The 23,317-nt window shown below is 42.0% G+C and overlaps 1 protein-coding gene and 1 pseudogene across 1 annotated transcript; one reads left to right on the top strand and one right to left on the bottom strand.

Annotated features, from left to right (window-relative positions):
- Positions 1–3,695: 3,695 nt before the first annotated feature.
- Positions 3,696–4,866, bottom strand: LOC139369416 (uncharacterized protein MCAP_0864-like; annotated as a pseudogene).
- A 5,930-nt stretch (positions 4,867–10,796) lies between these two features.
- Positions 10,797–14,863, top strand: LOC139369414 (ubiquitin carboxyl-terminal hydrolase 37-like). Its single transcript, XM_071108690.1, has 11 exons — positions 10,797–10,930; positions 11,210–11,341; positions 11,964–12,096; positions 12,187–12,323; positions 12,506–12,605; positions 12,735–12,814; positions 13,009–13,259; positions 13,470–13,516; positions 13,705–13,786; positions 14,622–14,757; positions 14,827–14,863. The coding sequence occupies exons 1-11, from the start codon at positions 10,797–10,799 to the stop codon at positions 14,861–14,863; spliced, it is 1,269 nt and encodes a 422-aa protein (XP_070964791.1).
- Positions 14,864–23,317: the final 8,454 nt, after the last annotated feature.

Here is a 23,317-nt window from a genome sequence, read left to right as displayed (position 1 = left end):
GCCCACCTGTCGATCTCCTCCCAAGTAGTATACTCCATACTGTACTCCTCCTTGGGCTGTTCCTGTTGTTTCTTCTCCCGCTGCACCTTAGTGCGGCTACACTCCCCTGGTTTAGCCCAGGGTCCTCTCCCGTCGAGGATCTCCTCCCATGTCCAGAAATCCTTATTGCGCTTCTCCTCGCGCTGCTCCTGCCTGTTGACACGCTGCTTGGTCCGTTGGTGGTGGGTGATTCTGTAACGGTTTTCTTGATGAGAAGGAGAGTCGGACCAAAATGCAGCATGTGATTTACGATCCATGTTTATTAATAATACGAAACACGAATCTCCAATACAATACTACAAAACAAAACGTAACGAAACCCTAACAGCCTATATAGTGTGAACACAGGGACACATAGGACAGGAACAATCACCCACAAACACACAGTGAAACCCAGGCTACCTAAATATGGTTCCCAATCAGAGACAATGACGAACACCTGCCTCTGACTGAGAACCATATCAGGCTGAACATAGAAATAGACAAACAAGACATGAAACATAGAATACCCACTCAGATCACACCCTGACCAATCAAAACATAGAAAATACAAAGTAAACTATGGTCAGGGCGTGACACTGACTCCTAATGGTAATATCTACTGTATGATTACCTTTCTAACTGACTCCTAATGGTAATATCTACTGTATTTTTAATTGACTCCTAATGGTAATATCTACTGTATGATTACCTTTCTAACTGACTCCTAATGGTAATATCTACTGTATTTTTAATTGACTCCTAATGGTAATATCTACTGTATGATTACCTTTCTAACTGACTCCTAATGGTAATATCTACTGTATGATTCTAACTGTACTGACTAGTAGTTGGTCTTATGTGGGTCTCCACCAGGTACCTCTCTACTCTCTGTCTGTTGTCCACTACAGTTGCTAGAATGTTTTAAGTATCCAATCAACATAAAGCAGGAAGTTATTCTTTGCAGGCCTGTGTCATTGTTCATAAGGAAGTCACGTTATGGTTTGTGCTCCGTGGCCAGCGACCAATGGCCCTACAGGGGCCTTTTTTTCATTCTATACTGTCTGTTTTCTATCTATACTGACATCAGTGTGAGGAGTTATTCAGAATTGTGTGTATGTGTTGTGTGTGTGGATGCTTGTGTGCCTGTGTATGTGCCTACCCTCGGTGTGTGTGTGTCCTCTAAGTTCTACCCTCTGTTGTGTTCAGATCACACTATTTTAATGATCCAATCACATCCAATCAGGAAGCTGGTACACCTTCTGGGACATTGTTTCTTTATTATTTAATTTTCAGAGCCTTGAAAATGATCACTGTGTAAGACTATGGCAAATCACATGACATGTTCCTAATGAAAACTATTAATACAAGCATTTTACAGAGTAAAGTCCCACTGGGCAGAGACGTCAATTCAATGTCTATTCCACGTTGGTTCAGCATAATTTTATTGAAATTTAGTTTATACAATGTTGATTCAACCAATGTGTACCCAGCAAAGTATGTCTAAATCTTAACATAACTATTCTTATTTTCTTTCTGCCATTCTCTTAATCTCAGTTTGTGTTTCTTCAATTCCTCACCTCCTATCAACCCTATTAGGGGAGAAGGTCCAAGATCCCTCCCCTAGGATCTCCAGTGAGTTTTGAGACAGAGTCTGTAATACCATTATTTCACCTCTATGGTGAGTTCATCTCTCATTTAAACCACTAGGTGGAATCATCACCTAACCATTCAGGACCTTATCCAACCATTAACCTAATAACTATATATATATATATATATATATATATATATATATGTATATATATATATATATATATATATATAGAGAGAGAGAGAGAGAGGGGGGGGGACGGACGGACGGACGGTTATTGTTACACCGCTTTCTCAATTGTCATCATTCCATGTCTGTACAGGGTCAGCTTATCCATAGTAAATCTCAACACAGTCCTCCTGCACTCTATCATCAGGCTGTCCTTTCCCCCAGTACCTAAACAACACAGAGAACCAGACAGTCAGACACTGTGGTACAAACATCCTCCTCAATAATGTACACAGTCCTATGTGTTCTCAGTTTTAAAGACACACTCTGTAAGATGATCATACCCTTATCAAGAATGGACCATCAATACATTTGATATTTTACTCTTTCAATTACATGTTCATGTGTCAATATTACCTGGTTTCTATAATACATCTCTAGTTCTCATTGAATTACATTCATTATTTTTAAACAAACATTTTGATGAATATGATTGGAAGCAATACATCATTGTTGTTTTGTATCTCCATATCACAAGGTAAAATGGTAAAATATCTCACCCTCAGTAAAAGAGTCAGTCAGACCAATCCAGACTCTCAGGTGGAGGTTGAAGACAAACTGTCACTTTGAATATATTTTAAAATACTTCCCAAATATAAGTGTACTGATGAAAATACTTGTTCAAACACTGTCAACCTCTCTCTCTCTCTCTCTCTCTCACCTCTCCCCTCCCTCTCTCCCCTCTCTCCTTCTCTCTCTCTTCTCTCTCACCTCTCTCCCCCTCCCCCTTACCTCTCTCCCCTCCCTCTCTCCTCTCTCCCCCTCCCTTCCTCTGTCCTCTCTCACTCTCCCCCCTCTCTCTCTCAACTGTTCCGCTATGCTGTTTATGATCACCAGGTCTGCCCCCCTCTCTCTCTCTCACTCTCTTCTCTCTCACCTCTCTCCCTCCTCCCTCTCTTTTCTCTCTCACCTCTCCCCTCGCTCCCTCTCTCTTCTCTCCCCTCCCTCCCTCTCTTCTTTCTCCCCTCCCTCGCTCTCTTCTCCCTCCCTCTCTAACTCTCTCTCTCTCTCTACCCCTCCCTCCCTCCCTCCCTCCCTCCCTCCCTCCCTCCCCTCTGTCTCTCTATTCTCTCTCACCTCTCCCCTCCTCCTCTCTCTATTCTCTCTCTCTCTTCAGTCAGGTTGTTGTATCTGGTCTGTAGCTGGTCTCTCCCTTTAGTCAGGTTGTTGTATCTGGTCTGTAGCTGGTCTCTCTCTGTATTCAGGTTGTTGTATCTGGTCTGTAGCTGGTCTCTTCAGTCAGGTTGTTGTATCTGGTCTGTAGCTGGTCTCTCTAGTCAGGTTGTTGTATCTGGTCTGTAGCTGGTCTCTCTCTTTAGTCAGGTTGTTGTATCTGGTCTGTAACTGGTCTCTCTCTTTATTCAGGTTGTTGTATCTGGTCTGTAACTGGTCTCTCTCTTCAGTCAAGTTGTTGTAACTGGTCTGAAGCTGGTCTCTCTATTCAGTCAGGTTGCTGTAACTTGTCTGTAGCTGGTCTGTCTATTCAGTCAGGTTCTTGTAACTGGTCAGAAGCTGGTCTCTCTATTCAGGCAGGTTGTTGTAACTGGTCTGAAGCTGGTCTCTCTATTCAGTCAGGTTGTTGTAACTGGTCTGTAGCTGGTCTGTCTATTCGGTCAGGTTGTTGTAACTGGTCTGAAGCTGGTCTCTCTATTCAGTCAGGTTGTTGTAACTGGTCTGAAGCTTGTCTCTCTCTTTAGTCAGGTTGTTGTAACTGGTCTGTAGCTGGTCTCTCTATTCAGTCAGGTTGTTGTAACTGGTCTGAAGCTTGTCTCTCTCTTTAGTCAGGTTGTTGTAACTGGTCTGTAGCTGGTCTGTCTATTCGGTCAGGTTGTTGTAACTGGTCTGAAGCTGGTCTCTATTCAGTCAGGTTGTTGTATATAGTCTGTAGCTGGTATCTCTCTTTAGTCAGGTTGTTGTATCTGGTCTGTAACTGGTCTCTCTATTTAGTCAGGTTGTTGTATCTGGTCTGGAACTGGTCTCTCTCTTTAGTCAGGTTGTTGTATCTGGTCTGTAACTGGTCTCTCTCTTTAGTCAGGTTGTTGTATCTGGTCTGTATCTGCTCTCTTTCTTTATTCAGGTTGTTGTATCTGGTCTGTAACTGGTCTCTCTATTTATTCAGGTTGTTGTATCTGGTCTGTAACTGGTCTCTCTCTTTAGTCAGGTTGTTGTATCTGGTCTGTAACTGGTCTCTCTCTTTATTCAGGTTGTTGTATCTGGTCTGTATCTGCTCTCTTTCTTTATTCAGGTTGTTGTATCTGGTCTGTAACTGGTCTCTCTATTTATTCAGGTTGTTGTATCTGGTCTGTAACTGGTCTCTCTCTGTTGAGTCATGATCAACAGTGACTCCATCTGTATAAAGGAAAAGTTAATCAAACATGTAACTAAAACACCATTAATGAGTAATTATAATTAAGTAGGCAACTGAAGTCTCAGTGACAACATTCTACACTCACAGTAGACAGACAGGCCTATGATCCCAGCCAGTAGGAGAACACACAGCAGTGCAGCAACTCCAGAGGGTCTCTCCCACCACTGAACATGTACTGAATCACAAATGATTAAAGATCTTTGGTAATGTGTATTACTGTATCATCCAGGATTGAGACAAATAAAGATATAGTACTACAGGTTACTCTCACCTGTTGTGTGTGTGTGTGTGTGTGTGTGTGTGTGTGTGTGTGTGTGTGTGTGTGTGTGTGTGTGTGTGTGTGTGTGTGCGTGTGCGAGGGTGCTCAAATACAGTAACTTCTACTTCTAACCTCAACTCTTATATACGTCTGTACCTGTGTCTTCTCCGTGCACTGATTATTCTTTTGGGTCCCAACCCCTAATGTGTCTCTACCTGAATTAATGCTGTCATTGAATGGGTGGTATAGACCTCTGGATCTCTGAACTGGTTTTGACCTTTGCCTGTTTTCTGGACTCCATTCCCGCCTGCCTGACCATTCTGTCTGCCCTGACCTCGAGCCTGCCGCCAGTCTGTACCTCTGGATCTCTGAACTGGTTTTGACCTTTTGCTTGTCCATGACTATTATCTTGCCTTCCCCCTTTGGATTGTTAATAAATATCTTGGGCTCTAACCATCTGCCTCCTGTGTCTGCATCTGGTTCTCCTTGTGCCCCTATTGAAGAAGGTGATTGAATTTAGAACAATAGTGTAGGAATTGCTATTTCTCTGTCCTACACGCACACCCCAAAAATACACCGAATTCTCACAGATCAGATTTGCCCAAACAAAAAATGTTGTTTAGATATTAATTTAGAATCTTCCAGTCCTCTAAATGTAATTATTGGCGGAGTGTCACGTCATTAGCGGAGAGTCAGGTGGCATTGGTCGGAGAGTCATGCAGAGAGTAATGAGGTGGCAGGTATCCTAGAGGTTAGAGCGTTGGACTAGTAACCGAAAGGTTGCAAGATCAAATTCCTGAGCTGACAAGGTAAAATTCTGTTGATCTGCCCCTGAACAAGGCAGTTAACCCACTGTTCCTAGGCTGTCATTGAAAATAAGAATGTGTTCTTAACTGACTTGCCAAGTTCAATATAATAAAAATGATGCATTGACGAGGAATGAGATTGAGTCACAATCCATGCCAGGCACACCTGTGAGGAACTCCATCTCCTGTACTTGATGAAAATACCTGTCTATTTGTGGAAGAATCACCCTGATTAACTCTTTAGTCATATCACAGTTTACCTACTTTATGGTTTTGCCTACACCTAGCGACCTGTAAATTATATGAGAAAAAATATTCAATTTGATTTGGAATGGCAAGCCAGACAAAATTAAAAGGGCCTATTGTCTAACCCCATGTTCATGAATGGCCTTTTCCCCTTTAATCAAATTAAAACCGCACATTTTCAGTTATTTGAAAACAAAATCATCTCCAAAATATCAATATTTTTTAAACATGAACATGAAAATGAGATTGTGAACTCACCTTTGAGAATGAGAATGATAAATTACAGCAGTTAATACACTCATTCAATACATTGGAATGCAAAAGAAGCCATCCACACATGATGAAATATTAGCAGGAGAATAGACTCTTCATAGCCCGGCTAATGTAGGCTGAAAATTCACCCAACTTGCACAACTTTACAATTGATCCCTAGTTTTGGTCTCAAGTAAGCATGGTGTGTGAAGAGCGTTTAAATAAAATAAGCATTGTTTGTGAAAAAAACCCACCAGGAATATATAGACCGAGACCTATGAACACTTAAAAAACGAGAGTCAGGGTTAGTACTTTGTATATATAATTGGTTATCCTGACCTGGATGACATGACAAAAATCCTAAAGTCTACCAGTATTTTTGAAATGTCTCCAGTAGATTGTCTGTTCCCCCTGAAAGCCCCAATCTGCTCACTTAAATGAATAGACATCCTGGTCATGGTGTTACAGTATGTTCTTACAGCATAATCAAAGTGAGGACATTCGGCGATCTGCTGTATACTTACGGCCTATAGTAACCTGAAAGTCACACCTTTCCAGTACTCTTCTACCTGCCCCAAACACCACCCGTTCTAATGTGCTATATGTTCCAGGGTTAGGACTGTACCCACCAGAGGACTTGAGAAAATGAGCCAGAGCTGAGAGGATCACCAAAACTAAAGTTTTTTTGGTTTCAATGCATTTACTTATTTTATTTTTTTATATAGTCTGTCCATGTGTAGGCATACTGTGTAATACAATCGATACTTGTGTACTAAAAACATGAATGTATTTTTGCAGAGCAAACAACCATGCAGACAACCATCCATGGAGATCGGTGGACAAAGGGCTGGATAACGGTACACACCGATAAAACACATGGTTCCCATGAAAGCGGTTGGTTTTGCTACATTCTTAAAACACGTTTCATTATGCAGAATGTGTGTGTTGGAGTCACTTTTCATTCTTAATTGATCTACCATTTTTATCATAGGACACCACAATCGTTGGGGGCGCAGAGCAGTACCATTCTGCTCATCTGATGAAGGTGCACGTGAATCAGCATCACCCATTATTTGTAGAGACAGATACTTGTATTTTTTATTTAACTAGGCAAGTCATTTAAGAACAAATTCTTATTTACAATGATGTCCTAGGAACAGTGGGTTAACTGCCTTGTTCAGGGGCAGAACAACAGATTTTTACTTTGTCAGCTCAGGGATTTGATTCAACAACCTTCCGGTTACTGGCCCAATGCTCTAACCACTAGACTACATGCCGCCCCAACTGGGATGGATCCCGAGGCAAATGTGGCTCACCAGTGAACCTCCAGGTGTTCATCCTTAATACTGTGACCAAGACTGATGCATCCCGAAAAAACATTCAAGACAGAGTTAATGAGTACTTGAGGTCACTGAGAAAGTCTTGACATGGCCTGCTCTCCCTTATGTAAGGAATGAAGCATCTTTGCCATGATTACTATGTACTGTGGGCTATGTTTACTATGTACTGTGGGCTATGTTTACTATGTACTGTGGGCTATGTTTACTATGTACTGTGGGCCATGTTTACTATGTACTTTGGGCTATGTTTACTATATACTGTGGGCTATGTTTACTATGTACTGTGGGCCATGTTTACTATGTACTGTGGGCTATGTTTACTTGTCAGACTGCAGAGTAGCTTATTAAACGTGTGCATTTTGAAATAGTAAAAAATAAAAGAATAATCAATAACATGTTTCTACCACGGTGTGTTTCTGGTTGATGGCCAATATTAAGTACAGTCAAATGCATTTGTGAATTAAATCATTTTATTGTTTAATTAATTAAGGCTCCTTTCTCTTTTATGTGCTGGAGTTATTTTAAGAATAAAGTAGGCTAATGAAGGCAACAAATTTTTGGTTACTGAAACTCCCAATGTCATCCAATTGTTACAATAGGATTTGAAGCAAAAGTCTACCTGCGTATGGTCAACTATTTCAGCACCGTTTTGTGCTGCTCTGAGAAAAGCAAGACAACTTAATAAACATATACGTTTTTAAAAAGTAATTCAAAAATATATTTATATTGTACCACTGTACATGTTGCAGGCAGTCAGAGAAACTTCTATGTATTCAATGCTTAAGTACTCTGAAACCAGATTTGACCAACCCCTACAAATATATGAATTTATTATTATCCCTGCATTATCATTGTATAAAAGCCCATAAGATATTAATTTAGAATCCTCTAAATGTAATTAGATCTACTATTGAAAATTGTTGATCTGAATTAATCTGCAAGTATTTTCATTTTGAGTTTCCGGTAAACTCTTTGTTTCCTTTCATGTGTCCAACCAATTATTATTGGGTTATTCACCATGGCAACCAGTGAAATGTATTTCTGAGTTAGGTTGGCTTGTTTTCAGAATTCACAACGAAATGCCTCCAGCTGTCCATCACCACTGTAAATATAAAGACTGGTTATAGAGGGTGAGCGTGTATGTGTGTGTTTGTGCGAGAGAGAGTCGAAACACACACAGTAACGTGTGTAAATGAGTTCCGAGAGCAGATCTGTTATCCAACGATTAGTTTCATATTTAAAACGGTCAAATGTTTCTCAAAGATGCTCTCTGGTGGTCAAACTAGCTCTAACGAGCGTTAATGGCAACAATGTCTGACACTTAAATAATAAATAATGTGACATAGAATTCTGCGGCAGCCCGCAAGTTGAGCTGCAGTATGATGCAACTTTTTGAGGAAGAACCACTGTAGGAGTTGTCAAGACAGCACTAAACATACCTGGGACTCTAGCTAGTAGGAGTTGTCAAGACATCACTAAACAGACCTGGGACTCTAGCTAGTAGGAGTTGTCAAGACAGCACTAAACAGACCTGGGACTCTAGCTAGTAGGAGTTGACAAGACAGCACTAAACAGACCTGGGACTCTAGCTAGTAGGAGTTGTCAAGACAGCACTAAACAGACCTGGGACTCTAGCTAGTAGGAGTTGACAAGACAGCACTAAACAGACCTGGGACTCTAGCTAGTAGGAGTTGGCAAGACAGCACTAAACAGACCTGGAACTCTAGCTAGGGTTGGGTTAAGTTTAGGTAAGAAGAATTGTTTATGGGTTGGAGTGAGGTTAGAAAACAAAATTCATGCCAGCAACCTTGTGTTATGCCTTCCATTCAACCCCAATTTATCACCTAGCAAGTTTATTTAACACGCACTGGGCACTGTAACCTCTGCCCACTGACCATTGAGCTTTAATTGAACCAATCACATTCATTATGTCCGTGAGACAGAGCTGCCCTCAGGGCAAGATTGAATACGGAAAACTGTCCTTAACCAACCTGGATTGTTGTTTGAGGTTTAGGCTAAATCTCTACCACCTGTTCACATTCTTTTAAACCAACACTTTTTCCATCTGCTGGTGAATAAGAGAAAAAGCATTTAGCATTTAAATAAACCGATAACCAAACCAAAAACAACATGGAAGCTATCAAAAAACTATGAAGATGAAGATGAAGGCACTTAAAATGCCTTTATTGTGGTCGTAAGTTTAATGAAACAACATACAAAAAATTTATGTAAAAAGAAACAAGAATACAATGGAGCATATTATCTACAATATTGTATGTATACTGCATAACTTTGCTCTTCAATAAAACATATTTGTTCATTGTTCAATATATTGTAAAATGTTATAGATTGGGTTGCCAGGTGGTGGTGTCATACATGACCGATGACATCACAATGGTCTTAAAGCCAATTTGAACAATGGGTTAATGTGGAATGTATCAGTCTTCATTGGTTATCGACATGGCTTGTTTCTGCTGGTGCAAAAAGGTATGAAATCAGGTCATTTAATCAATGAAAAACTACTATAATTCTGGAGTAGTATTTTTTTATATAGACCTAGTAGGAAGAGTACAAGTTAAAGTACATTCTGATTGACAAATATGTAAAAAGTGTACATGAGATGTACATGAAGTTCTGCTTTTGCAAATGTCACTCAATGTAACCTGTCTATACTGTGTTATTTGAGGTTTTGGATAGATACCTATGATTCTCCATTTAGGCCTACCTCTTCCTACTCTTATGACCCCCCTCTTCCATTGGCTGGGGATCTGGGGGGGAAAGTATTTAGCACTATCACATTTTCTTGTCAACAGAAAAAACGTCAGAAAGCAAATTCAGTTGATGTGGAGCAGAAGACAAGAAAGAAGAAGGAGAGGGGCACTTCATCCCCCTCTCCAATTCCATCTGACCGTTCTGAACGGAATGGCTCCGCTACCTCTGACCCCTCACCCTCTGATCAACTCTCCTCCCTCCATCCACCTCCCTCTCCTGTTAAATGTTCCTCTCAGCCTTGCTCTCCTGCTAAACAACCCTCTGTACCCCGGTCACCTGCCAAAAACCCTTCCCCAGTGAAATCCTCTCCAGTGGTGTCCCAGCCTAGTTCTCCCTCTCCTACCAACCCTCTGGACCGTCATGGAGACACCAGTCAGGAGGGCACAACAGTCAGGTAATCCAAACATAAAGTACAGTGCCATCCTAGAGTCTCTTTGGAGAGTTGGGTTTAGTGCTACCAGACCAGGGCCAGTGTTAATCAACAGTATGAGTGCTAATCTAGGATCAGGTCCTCTCTGTCCATAATAATCTGGTTCATTGATCTATGGTCTAAAATGCAAAACTGGTCCTAGATCAGACTCCTACTCTGAGACACTTGGAAAACACAGTCCCAGAAAGTTATTTTCCTGAAACTGTAGTTTTAGCCTCTTCTGTCTACATCTAGTGGATAAAGAGAGTACTAACCTATTGGCCTGGTCTACTTGGTACACTGCATTTATATGGACAGCAGTACATGCATAACTACTCAGACTGTGTTTATAGTACAGTACAGTATTTAATAGAGAGACTGTGTAGAGTGATAATATCTATGTGTTGGAGGCGTTAGACCAGTTTCTCTCCTTCCTCCAGACCTCTGTCTCTTCAGGAACACTCTAGTCCAATGCCCCAGAGACCAGTCTCAGCCACCAGAAGCATGACTCTTCCCAGGGCCAGCTCAGCCACCAGAAGCATGACTCTTCCCAGGACCAGCTCAGCCACCAGAGGGTCAGAAGAGACCCAGGGGGCCAGAGGAGAACGGGGGGAACTGGTCAACATGGAACTTCTTGGGTAAACCACAACACACTGCAAATGCATTGAATATAAGTTCTTTATTGTTTAGAGATCAGTGTCTGATATACTATGGGGATAAGGCTTACTATCTAGCATGTCCTTTTTATTAGATATTTATAAACCCATGAATTATGTCAATCTCAGTCTAAAGGACATCCACTTCTTTGTGTTAAATATAATGTATCCCTTATCCCCTGCCATTATCATCACTTTATAGAGATGTGAAGGTTATGATTAATCTCTATGTGTGTACTGATGACTGATTCTTCTTCACAGGTTGCCTAACATTGGCAACACTTGCTTCCTTAACGCCACCCTGCAGTGCCTCCTGGTCCTGCCTTCCTTCTCAAAGGAAATCCTGCACCAGGAACAACTCTGGAGCTCCTCCCCCTTCTCCAACCTGCTCAGGTAAGGGAAGGCTCAAAAGCAGACACTCACCCCACACAGCCATTAATTGTGGTCATAAATTAAAGAAGGGACACTCTTTTCACGCCACTTCTACAGAAAGGGATTGTCGTAGCAGGTTAGGAGAGCACTTTCACTAATCCTAACCCTTTTCCTAACCTTAACCACTTCATATTTTGCTGTGTATTGTATTTATGGTTTATTTTCCAGTTTCTTTTTGTTTTTGGAATCTTCATAACCAAGAGGAACAACAATGACACACTGATTATGATGTTGGCATTTTGTAGGCCAATTTGGAAAGTGTAGAATGACTACATTACCCATAATGCTCATTGACTGAACATTCCACCTTACCGTGGGAAATTTGGTAGTTTTTTTAAATGCTCTGGAATTGAGAGCAGTATCCAAACCAAATATCTTAGGAGAATAAACAATACATTTTTGTTGTTTGGCTTCATTGTCCATCCTCAAAGGTGAAATTGCATCAAATCGAATGAAACATTTCTAATGATGGGGTGCCACTAGATAAAACATATTTGTATATACTCATCTGCCTCTTCAGGCGTAAGCCAGTAGGTTGACACCATCCAGTCGGCTGCTAACTTACTCTCTGTCTCCCCTACAGGTGTCTGTCTGATGTGCACCGTTCAGGTCTACCTGACAGTGTGGCAAACCAGGCCTCAAAAGCAGACCTCATGTGGAAGGTCAAGTACTCCTTGTCGGGATACGATTTGAAGTATCTGGGGGACACGCAACAGGTAACTGAGGCACTACTCTCTTGTGTACGAGTGCTCTTCTTTTTTAATTTGCTTTCATCTTGGTGTGTTTCTTTCTCTTCCTCATCATAGGACGCACACGAGTTACTTGTCAATATGCTGTGCCAGCTGAAGGAGGAGGGCATGATTCTGAAGACACTCGGGATGAACTATACCTGCCCTGTTTCCCAGCTGGAGTTCCAGCTTGTGTCGGTGCGCACATGTACCAGGTAAGAGATCCCATTGGTTGTAATGTATCTACTGAGAACAGGATCTTTCTCTCTCTATATATATATATATATATACAGTATATATTAATATTACAAAACACATGGCATAACAGAAACATTGTAGAGACCTGAAACAGAAACAGACTTGATGCATTTTTCTTCTCTTTGTCCTGCTTCTGAAGCTGTGGGCGCGAGTCGTCCACCAGAGAGGACTACAACCACCTCTCATTGGACATCAGCCCTGAGCGCACCTTGCTGAACAGCCTAGCACTCACTTTCAAAGTCAGCACTTAGGGCTCAGCCCTGCATGTAGAGACTAACACCCAGGGCAAGCTGCCCACTGCCTCAGAATACGCTATCTTATTATTGTAGTGGTATCATTCATTATGTAATGCTTTTGTTTCTAACCAGAGTGAACAGGTTGAATTCACATGTGAGGGCTGTAAAGGCCTCCACGCCTCAAAGGTGGAGCAGTTCCACACACTGCCTCTGTGAGTTGTCCCTTTATAACCTCTCATAGTACTAGCAGTGTTTAATGTCCTGAGCCTTTAGGAGTAGTTACCTTCCTGAGCAGGTTGTAGGACTTAGAGGTGAGCACCGCCAAACAAATTTCACTCATCTGTTATTTTGTTGACTGGTTTCATTGTCTGTCTGTTCATCTCTCTTCCTCTCTCTTTCTGGGCAGTGTGCTGGTTCTGCATCTGAAGAGGTTTGGAGGACCTGGGGGGTTGGAGAAGCTGGAGGCTCCTCTTTTGTTTCCTTCGGAGCTGAGGCTCTCCACCCTCTGTGGGGACATGGTGCCACACCTGCACAGTGCCAGCCCACAGGCCCTCACCAACCAGGCCCCCAGCATCCAGGGGTCCATCCCCCAGACCCTCGCCAGCCAAGTCTCCAGCCCACCTGGAGCGGCAAAAGACATCGCCCTCTGCTGTTCAGGTAGGTCATGGCACCATAACACTATTCTTGCTCCAACACCACACAAACCACCCACTCCCAAAACGGTCCTGCTGACAGAGAATCTGGAAGCTGCAATTTAAAATGCTTCTCAGATATCTTTAGTGATGTATGGGAGCTGTTTTAGACCAGAGCAATTCAGACAAGTGACCACGTTTTCACAGCTCTTGATATGTATATTTGACCCCTCAGATTCAAATGAGCAGGAACCAGGGAAAGTGTTGCTGACAGCCACAGTGGTGAGAAGAGAGAGAGAGATAGAGAGAGTGAAACCAGTGAAAAATAAGTTATGACAGAACACTGAGATAGTTATGAGGAGTACACGATGTAGTAGACCTGTAGTAGACTAGTACTGTAGTAGACTGTAGACAGTGTGGTGGACTGTAGAGGAAATGAGAATCCTATGATCACATGTGTTTTCTTACAGAAGCAGAAGCCAGTACAGTCAGTGAATGGTTACTACCAGCTGACTGGCGTAGTCTCTCATTTGGGAGGCTCCGCAAACTCCGGTAAGTAAATACCATCAAACACACACATGCAGATGCACAATACATATGACATCAGCTGATTTCCAAATCACTCCCTTCTCCTTGGATCTCAATTTGCATGTTCACGTGTGCCTCTGCCGTATACACAAGCATCCCAAAGCTGAGGGAGTGAAAATTATTGAGGGTGAGGGCCAGGGATCATCAACTAGATTCAGCCTCGGGTCCATTTTTTTTCTTAGCCAGATGGGAAGGGGTGTGGAACAAAATTACTAAAATTTGTAGACTGCAAATATACCGTAGGAAGGCCAAACAGATATAATATTTGACTAATTTCAAACCTTGCTTACATTTGTGTACAACCACATGTATCTCTTTATTGTGCGTGGGAATACTTTGAAAGAGATTTCCAAAATGAAAATCACTTGTAGCTGATTTGCTGGTGTTTTTACAGTCTTTTAACAATTACGTTTTATTTGGACAGAAAACATAGGGGCCAAATAAAATCACCCTTGGGCCAAATTTGTCCCGCGGGCCGCCATTTGGGGAACCCTGGTGTAGGGCATAATTAGACCCTCCAACAGCCATTTCGGCCAAGCTAGCAAGGCTGCAGGCTTCAGAGTGAAGTGTCATCCCAACAAGCACTGCAATATGTTTAGAGTTTGCTCAATTTAATTCAAAAGAATGGAGAGGCATGCCTAATTATGTGCCACGTGTATCTGTTTATCTCTGATTTCAAAACTTGACACATGTAACAGATAAAATTACCTCCCAAATGAACTGTTTAACTGTTACAAAACACTCTATTACCCACAATAGCCTGACCTTTGACCTCTAGTTTGTCTTCCTTGTCTCACAGGGCACTACATTAGTGACATATTGCATGCCAGTGGAAATTGGTTCTGCTGTAATGACAGCCAGGTGTCAATGTCCAATGTAGCCACTGTGCTGAGGACCAGAGCCCGGAGTGCCTACATGCTCTTCTATATGTTCAGGTACTGTTTACTCTCGCCATCTATATTCTTGTGTTGCTATTTATGTGTACGGTTCCTTTCACCCTACAGGGCAATAGAGCGGGAGGCCCCAGCACACAGGGCCTAACAGGGCCACCAGCATCAGCCCCAGCCTAAACAGGGGCAGCACCTGGACCAGCCTCAAAACCCCCAGCCCAGCCTCAACAAAGGCAGCATCTGGACCATTTTCAACACCCCCAACCCAGCCTCAATATGGGAAGAACCAGGCCCAGTCTCAACATGGGCAGAACAAGACCCAGCCCCAACACCCTCAGACCTGCCTCAACAGGTGCAGCATTCAGCCCAACTTCAATCATGCTGCTCTTCAACACTAGCATGAACATTCTTTCAGTAGCTTATGTCATAAATACCTGCCCTTGATTTGACTACTTCACCTAATGTATAAACGTATAAAGTATACACACTAAATGTAGTACACATGTAGATGTGGTGGATAGAGAGTGTGATTATTTAGAGGATATAACATCCCTTCTATTTGGTTTGGTTTGAAATCCTCCTGTTGTGAAATACACTGTGGTGTCTAACCTCTTATTCAGCATGGTCCCACCGGAAGACCTGCAATATTAATAAAGACAAGCAAATGTAAGAAAATCCCATTTAAGATGATTCTGTTGACCGTTGTAACTCTTTAACTCAGGAAGATTTATGGTCTGGGATTCAGGCCGGTCCTAACAGGAAACGTGACAAAGGGAAGCTGCTGTAATGGAGCCTTCTAACACCCAATCAGGTCTGGAGGAGGAATGTCACATAAAGATTCAGAGATGCTATGAGTATCTTTTGAAGTTACTCTCCAGTTGTATCCATTTGAATAAATACAGACATGAAAATGCTGGGCTACGGATGTGACCTTGGTTCTGTGAGTAGAGTAACAGGTCACCAAACAAGCTATGGGAACTCCTTCCCTTTATCGTGATGTGATTGAGATGCTTAATATCAACGATGTTTACAATGACGCCACACCCTTACTGTACCATTGTGACCTGTCACTATTAAAGGCTGTGTGACGTGACATACTGTCTTTTCTTATCTCACGTACATTCCCTTACGTATTTATTTGGACAGTGAAGCTACAACTTTTCATTTGGCTCTATACGCCAGCGTTTTGGATTGGAGATCAAATGTTTCATATGGGGTGACTATAGAATGTCACCTTTAATTTAATGAATGGTAAATAATGTTGAGTGAGAAAGTTACAGAGGATCATACCCCCAAGACATGCTAACCTCTCACCATTACCAAAAATAGGAGAGGTTAGCATTTTATATCATACCCCCAAGACATGCTAACCTCTCACCATTACCAATAATAGGGGATGTTAGCATTTTATATCATACCCCCAAGACATGCTAACCTCTCACCATTACCAATAATAGGGGAGGTTAGCATTTTATATCATACCCCCAAGACATGCTAACCTCTCACCATTACCAATAATAGGGGAGGTTAGCATTTATTATCATACCCCCAAGACATGCTAAACTCTCACCATTACCAATAATAGGGGAGGTTAGCATTTTATATCATACCCCCAAGACATGATAACCTCTCACCATTACCAATAATAGTGGAGGTTAGCATTTTATATCATACCCCCAAGACATGCTAACCTCTCACCATTACCAATAATAGGGGAGGTTAGCATTTGGGGGGTATAATATTTATACCTCTGTAAATTTCTCACTCATCATTATTCACAATTCATTCATGATTATCTTTAATCATGGAATTCTATTCGTATTTACAATAAAAATGACTCCAAAGTTACACAATACATTATTTACTATTACGCTTACATTTTAGTCATTTAGCAGACTTACAATTAGAGCATTCATGTTTAACATACAGTGCCTTGACACCCCTAGACCTCTTACACATGTTGTTGTGTTACAGACTAAATTTAAAATGCAGTAAATATATTTTTTCTCTCACTCAACTACACAAAGTACTCCATAACGACAAAGTTAAAACATGTTTTTAGAAATGTTTGCAAATGTATTGAAAATTAAATATACTATAGATTTTACATAAGTATTCACATCCCTAAGTCAATACTTTGTAGAAGCACATTTGGCAGCGATAACAGCTGTGAGTATTTCCTGGTAAATCTCTAGGAGCTTTCCACACCTGGATTGTGGAACGTGACCATTATTCTTTTCAAAATTCTTTAAGTTTGTCAAATTGGTTTTTGATCATTGCTAGACAACCATTTTCAGGTCTTGCCATAGATTTTCAAGTAGATTTAAGTCAAAACTGTAACTTGGCCACTCAGGAACATTGACTGTCTTCTTGGAAAGCAACTCCAGTGTATATTTGGTCTTCTGTTTTAGATTATTGTCCTGTTGAAAGGTTTATTAATCTCCCAGAGTCTGGTGGAAAGCAGACTGAACCAGGGTTTCCTGTTTAGCTCCACTCAGTTTATTTTTCTTCTGAAAGACTCCCCAGTCCTTAACGATTATAAACATACCTTGACATACTGTATGATAGTGAAACTCTTTATCAGTCAACCACAGTGGATTAGAAACTCTGGCCACCACGTGACTCCCACCAGCCTTAGTTTGATAATATACTACATGGTATGACTCCCACCAGCCTAAGTTTGAATATATACTACATGGTATGACTCCCACCAGCCTTAGTTAGATAATATAATACATGGTATGACTCCCACCAGCCTTAGTTAGATAATATAATACATGGTATGACTCCCACCAGCCTTAGTTAGATAATATAATACATGATATGACTCCCACCAGCCTTGGTAATATAATACATGATATGACTCCACCAGCCTTAGTTAGATAATATAATACATGATATGACTCCCACCAGCCTTAGTGTGATAATATAATACATGATATGACTCCCACCAGCCTTGGTAATATAATACATGATATGACTCCCACCAGCCTTGGTAATATAATACATGATATGACTCCCACCAGCCTTAGTTAGATAATATAATACATGATATGACTCCCACCAGCCTTAGTGTGATAATATAATACATGATATGACTCCCACCAGCCTTGGTAATATAATACATGATATGACTCCCACCAGCCTTGGTAATATAATACATGATATGACTCCCACCAGTCTTAGTTTGATAATATAATACATGATATGACTCCCACCAGCCTTGGTAATATGATACATGATATGACTCCCACCAGCCTTGGTAATATGATACATGATATGACTCTATATCATATTACATACATACATACCTACATGAACTATTATACAACTCTATAGCTCTACTCTGTTCCACAGGAGGAGAGAAAGCATCACACAAATCATTAGATACAGGGACAGAGTCAAAGGTGGCCCTCTGGTGGACGTAGTACTAACTACAGGTACACCTGTATTGTTGGTGACAGAGACCTGGGTGGATGTAGTACTAACTACAGGTACAGCTGTAGTGTTGGTGACAGAGACCTGGGTGGATGTAGTACTAACTACAGGTACAGCTGTAGTGTTGGTGACAGAGACCTGGGTGGATGTAGTACTAACTACAGGTACACCTGTATTGTTGGTGACAGAGACCTGGGTGGATGTAGTACTAACTACAGGTACACCTGTATTGTTGGTGACAGAGACCTGGGTGGATGTAGTACTAACTACAGGTGCAGCTGTAGTGTTGGTGACAGAGACCTGGGTGGATGTAGTACTAACTACAGGTACAGCTGTAGTGTTGGTGACAGAGACCTGGGTGGATGTAGTACTAACTACAGGTACAGCTGTAGTGTTGGTGACAGAGACCTGGGTGAATGTAGTACTAACTACAGGTACAGCTGTAGTGTTGGTGACAGAGACCTGGGTGGATGTAGTACTAACTACAGGTACAGCTGTAGTGTTGGGAACAGAGACCTGGGTGGATGTAGTACTAACTACAGGTACAGCTGTAGTGTTGGGAACAGAGACCTGGGTGGATGTAGTACTAACTACAGGTACAGCTGTAGTGTTGGTAACAGAGACCTGGGTGGATGTAGTACTAACTACAGGTACAGCTGTAGTGTTGGTGACAGAGACCTGGGTGGATGTAGTACTAACTACAGGTACAGCTGTAGTGTTGGTAACAGAGACCTGGGTGGATGTAGTACTAACTACAGGTACAGCTGTTGTGTTGGTGACAGTGACCTGGTCCCGGTTACCCAAAATAATATTTAGGGTAAATTCATCTGAGAACAATAGGATCCTATTGTTGAAACGATGGACTTAGACAAAAAATGCTTTTGAGAAACCAAGGCCTTGGGCTGTAGAGCTCACAACCACCCCCACAGAGTCCTTCACTGAGCCCAGACACACACCCACATTGCCTGCCCTGTCCACTACCACCAGCTCTACCTTCTTTGAACAGCAGGTGAAGCTGTAGTCCAACCTGGTCACATTCTTGGACCTGGGGGCCTACTGCCCTAGAAGTGTTGAGGGTCCCATTGCCCTTGTATAGGCTGATGCAGATGATTCTTGTCCCACTGACACAGTCGGGGAGGTAGGCAGAGAGCTGCCAGTTTTAGGAGCTGCATGTTAACAGACAGTCAGAGGAGACCACTGAGGTATAATAACAACAGTTTGAGGAGCTGCATGCTAACAGACAGTCAGAGGAGACCACTGAGGTATAATAACAACAGTTTTAGGAGCTGCATGTTAACGGGCAGTCAGGGGAGACCATTGAGGTATAATAAGAACTGGAGACTGTGTCCAAGATGTTGTTGTTCTCAAGATATTCACGTTCACATACGCAGATTCATGGACGTCTGTATCCGGGTTGCATCCGGTTTACACAGCCCAACATCACATGCTCACTAGCGCTCAGTGGGTACAGGGAGCAGAGCGAGGCTCTCCAGAGGGCTGTACGGTCTGCCCAACATCACATGCTCACTAGCACTCAGTGGGTACAGGGAGCAGAGCGAGGCTCTCCAGAGGGTGGTACGGTCTGCCCAACATCACATGCTCACTAGCACTCAGTGGGTACAGGGTGCAGAGCGAGGCTCTCCAGAGGGTGGTACGGTCTGCCCAACGCATTTATCGGGGGCACACTACACAGCATTTGACATCTGGTGAATATGTGTATGTGACCAATACAATTTGATTTGATTTGAGCAGCAACGAGATCATTACGTCATCCAAAAACATGGCAGTCATTGAGTGACTATAAAAAGTACAAAAATCGGCCTCAGCGACAACTATTTGAGATTACAATGAATTGTTTTGTGCACAAAGGTTCTGACTAAAGTGTCTTATTAGGAATTTTCTAATCTGACTTTCCTATGTGGCTGTGTACGGAAAATCTATTTCTGGGTCGAGTATCTGATAAACTGCAGTACCGAAACAAAACTGTAGGAGCATTCAAAACCGTGCTTCTAGACCAGAATCCTGGCCCTTTGGAGGAGACTCCTGGTAGCCCACACTGGAGAGTCGTAAAATCTGTCACCTGGAGGGAGGAAGGGAGAGGGTATAGATAGTGCAAGAGAGCTTAGTCAGATAACTGACGTAGCTGATAACAACTGGTAGCTTACAGCAACCAATTATTTTTCAATCAGTGGCTGTGAGGGAGAGAGGATATGAGAAAAGGAGGCCATTTTAGAGTTTTGAAACAAGACCCTTACTTTGCTGACAACGGACAGGGTTACATCCGTTCCTGACGGGGTGCTAGCGGGCGCCATGAGGCTCACCGCCCCCAGTTACCATGGAGATGTTGGCAGAGAAGGAAGAAGTGAATCTGCGATCGTTGGTGGCTTGGACTGTAAAGGTTCCTTCGGTTCTGCAGGCCATTTCAGTCCCTGAAAGGGACTGAAATGGTGGAAAACTATGGATGAAATAGAGCTTAGACTCTGATGGGTTAAGTAGAGGTAGTATTGATACATGAGGCCTAACTGGTTTGTAGCTTGTCTCTCTTTTCAGTTAAATTGTTGTAACTGGTCTGTAGTTGGTCTCGTTCCTCAGTAAGGGTGTTGTAACTGTCATGTAGCTGGTCTCTCTCTTCAGTTAGGTTGTTGTAACTGGTCTGTAGTTGGTCTCGTTCCTCAGTAAGTGTGTTGTAACTGTTATGTAGCTGGCCTCTCTCTTCAGTTAGGTTGTTGTAATTGGTCTGTAGTTGGTCTCGTTCCTCAGTAAGGGTGTTGTAACTGTTATGTAGCTGGTCTCTCTCTTCAGTTAGGTTGTTGTAACTGGTCTGTAGTTGGTCTCGTTCCTCAGTAAGGGTGTTGTAACTGTTATGTAGCTGGTCATTCTGCAGATGTGTTGAGGTGCTGGTCTCACCGTCACTCAGGGTCTCTGCACTGATGTAGATATCCACAATCCTCTCTTCCATCTCACCTCTGTCAAACCTTAATGGTCATATCCGACTTGGTATAGATGGACTCACACATTTTCAACAATGTTTATTGACTATAGCCATGTTGCCTTAAAGCAGAGTTTCCTAAACTCGGTCCTGGGGCCCCCCTTAGTGAACATTTTGGGTTTTACCCTACACTACACAGCTGATTCAAATAACCAACTCATCATCAAGCTTTGATGATTAGAATCAGCTGTCTAGTGCTAGTGCAAATTGAACTGGCTGGTCTCTGTCTTGTGTCAGGCCAGTGGTGTTGTAACAGGCCTCTAACTGGTCTGTCTCCTTTGTGTAACAGGATAAAATAAAATATGGAGTCGGGTGATGTTTGCCCTCGATGCTGATCTTGGGTCAGTTTTTCCTCCACTAAATGATTAAGGTTAGGATTGGGGGAGGGGAAGTTGATCCTAGACCTCTATGGACATGGTCGACGGTCTTTTTTGTGTGTTTCAAACTACAGGTCACACAATTATATGATTTTAGTGTTTGCCTAGTTAAGTGTGTTTGTGTGTGTGTGTGTGTGTGTGTGTGTGTGTGTGTGTGTGTGTGTGTGTGTGTGTGTGTGTGTGTGTGTGTGTGTGTGTGTGTGTGTGTGTGTGTGTGTGTGTGTGTGTGTGTGTGTAAAATCTTACCTGAAGCAACAGCTCCATGGTGATCATAAACAGCAGAGAGGAATAGATGAGAGAGAGATGGTGTATAGTTTGGCTGGTGGATGCAACAGAAAATAAATAAAGAGATAGAGACCCAAAAGAGTAGAGTAGTTGAGATATACTATAGACAAGATTACCCCGTACAGACATGGAATGATGACAATTGTCACAAATAACATTTCTGGATCTGTGAGAAAGGGGTGTAACAATAACCTACTGTGATAATGCCCTCTCTCTCCCTCTCTCCCTCTCTCCCTTTCTCCCTCTCTCACTCTCTCTCTCTCTCAAAGGGCTTTATTGGCATGGGAAACATATTGCCAAAGCAAGTCAAATAGATAACAAACAAAAGTGAAATAATGAATAAAAAATAAACACTATACTAACAAAAGTTTCAGAGGAATATAGACATTTCAAATGTCATATTATGGCTATGTAGAGTGTTATACCGATGTGCAAATAGTTAAAGTACAAAAGGGAAGATAAATATAAATGGGATGGCAGGTAGCCTAGTGGTTAGAGCGTTAGGCCAGTAACCTTAAAAGTAGCTGGATCAAATCCCTGATCTGTCGTTCTGCCCCTGAATAAGGAAGTTAACCCACTCTTCTCTGGGATGCTGTCATTGTAAATGACATATATATATATATATGTTGGATAAGGTCCTGAATGGTTAGGTGATGGTTAGGTGATGATTCCACCTAGTGGTTAAAGTGAGAGATGAACTCACCATAGAGGTGAAATATAGGTATTACAGACTTGTCCATGAGCTCTTTCTCAGTTCATCCTTTCTCAATTCCTCCTCACATCCTCTCTCCTCCCCTCTTTCTCAAAAATCATTGGAGAATACAATCCTAGGGGAGGGACCTTGAACCTTCTACTCTAATAGTGTTGAGTGTGTGTTACCTGATTGCTGGTCTCCTGGTCCATTATTAGGAGCAGTGTCTGCTGTCTCTTCTCTCTTGGTGCTGGTCTCACCGTCTCTCAGGTTGTCTGCATTGATGTAGATATCCACAATCCTCTCCTCCATCTCACCTCTGTCAAACTTGACCTTTGTGTTCATATCTAGTTCAGCATGGATGACCTTTAACATCTGTTATGTATTGATTGTAACGGCTGCTGTTCATCGATAATGATTAACTGTTTATAATTACGTGATTAAATGAATCAGGTAATTATTAACTCAGCAACCTGGGGCACCATGGGAAAGTTTTGTTTTATTGAGTTTCTTTTTCCCAAATTAACTCAAAGAATATCAGAATATCGATTTTACAACCGTTGCTAATTAATTAATTTCCTCGACAATCTCATCCTGAACGTCACATAATCCGTGAATCTGCACAAACCCCAGTCCCACTAAATAAGTCCGTGCCTCACCAATTTAGTTGAATATTTATTTACTAACAAGCTAAAATTATAATATAAGATACACAAACACAGTCTATTGATTAGAACGTAGTTTAATGAAACATGTCCCTAGCTGGCCAACACAATATGACACATGTTATACAAAATGGGGATTTAAAAAGAGTGAGAAAGTGAG

This window comes from Oncorhynchus clarkii, chromosome 17, assembly GCF_045791955.1.
Source record: "Oncorhynchus clarkii lewisi isolate Uvic-CL-2024 chromosome 17, UVic_Ocla_1.0, whole genome shotgun sequence".
Lineage (NCBI taxonomy): Eukaryota > Metazoa > Chordata > Actinopteri > Salmoniformes > Salmonidae > Oncorhynchus > Oncorhynchus clarkii.
The sequence above is the reverse complement of the archived record's forward strand: the minus strand, read 5'-3'. Positions and strand labels throughout refer to the sequence as shown.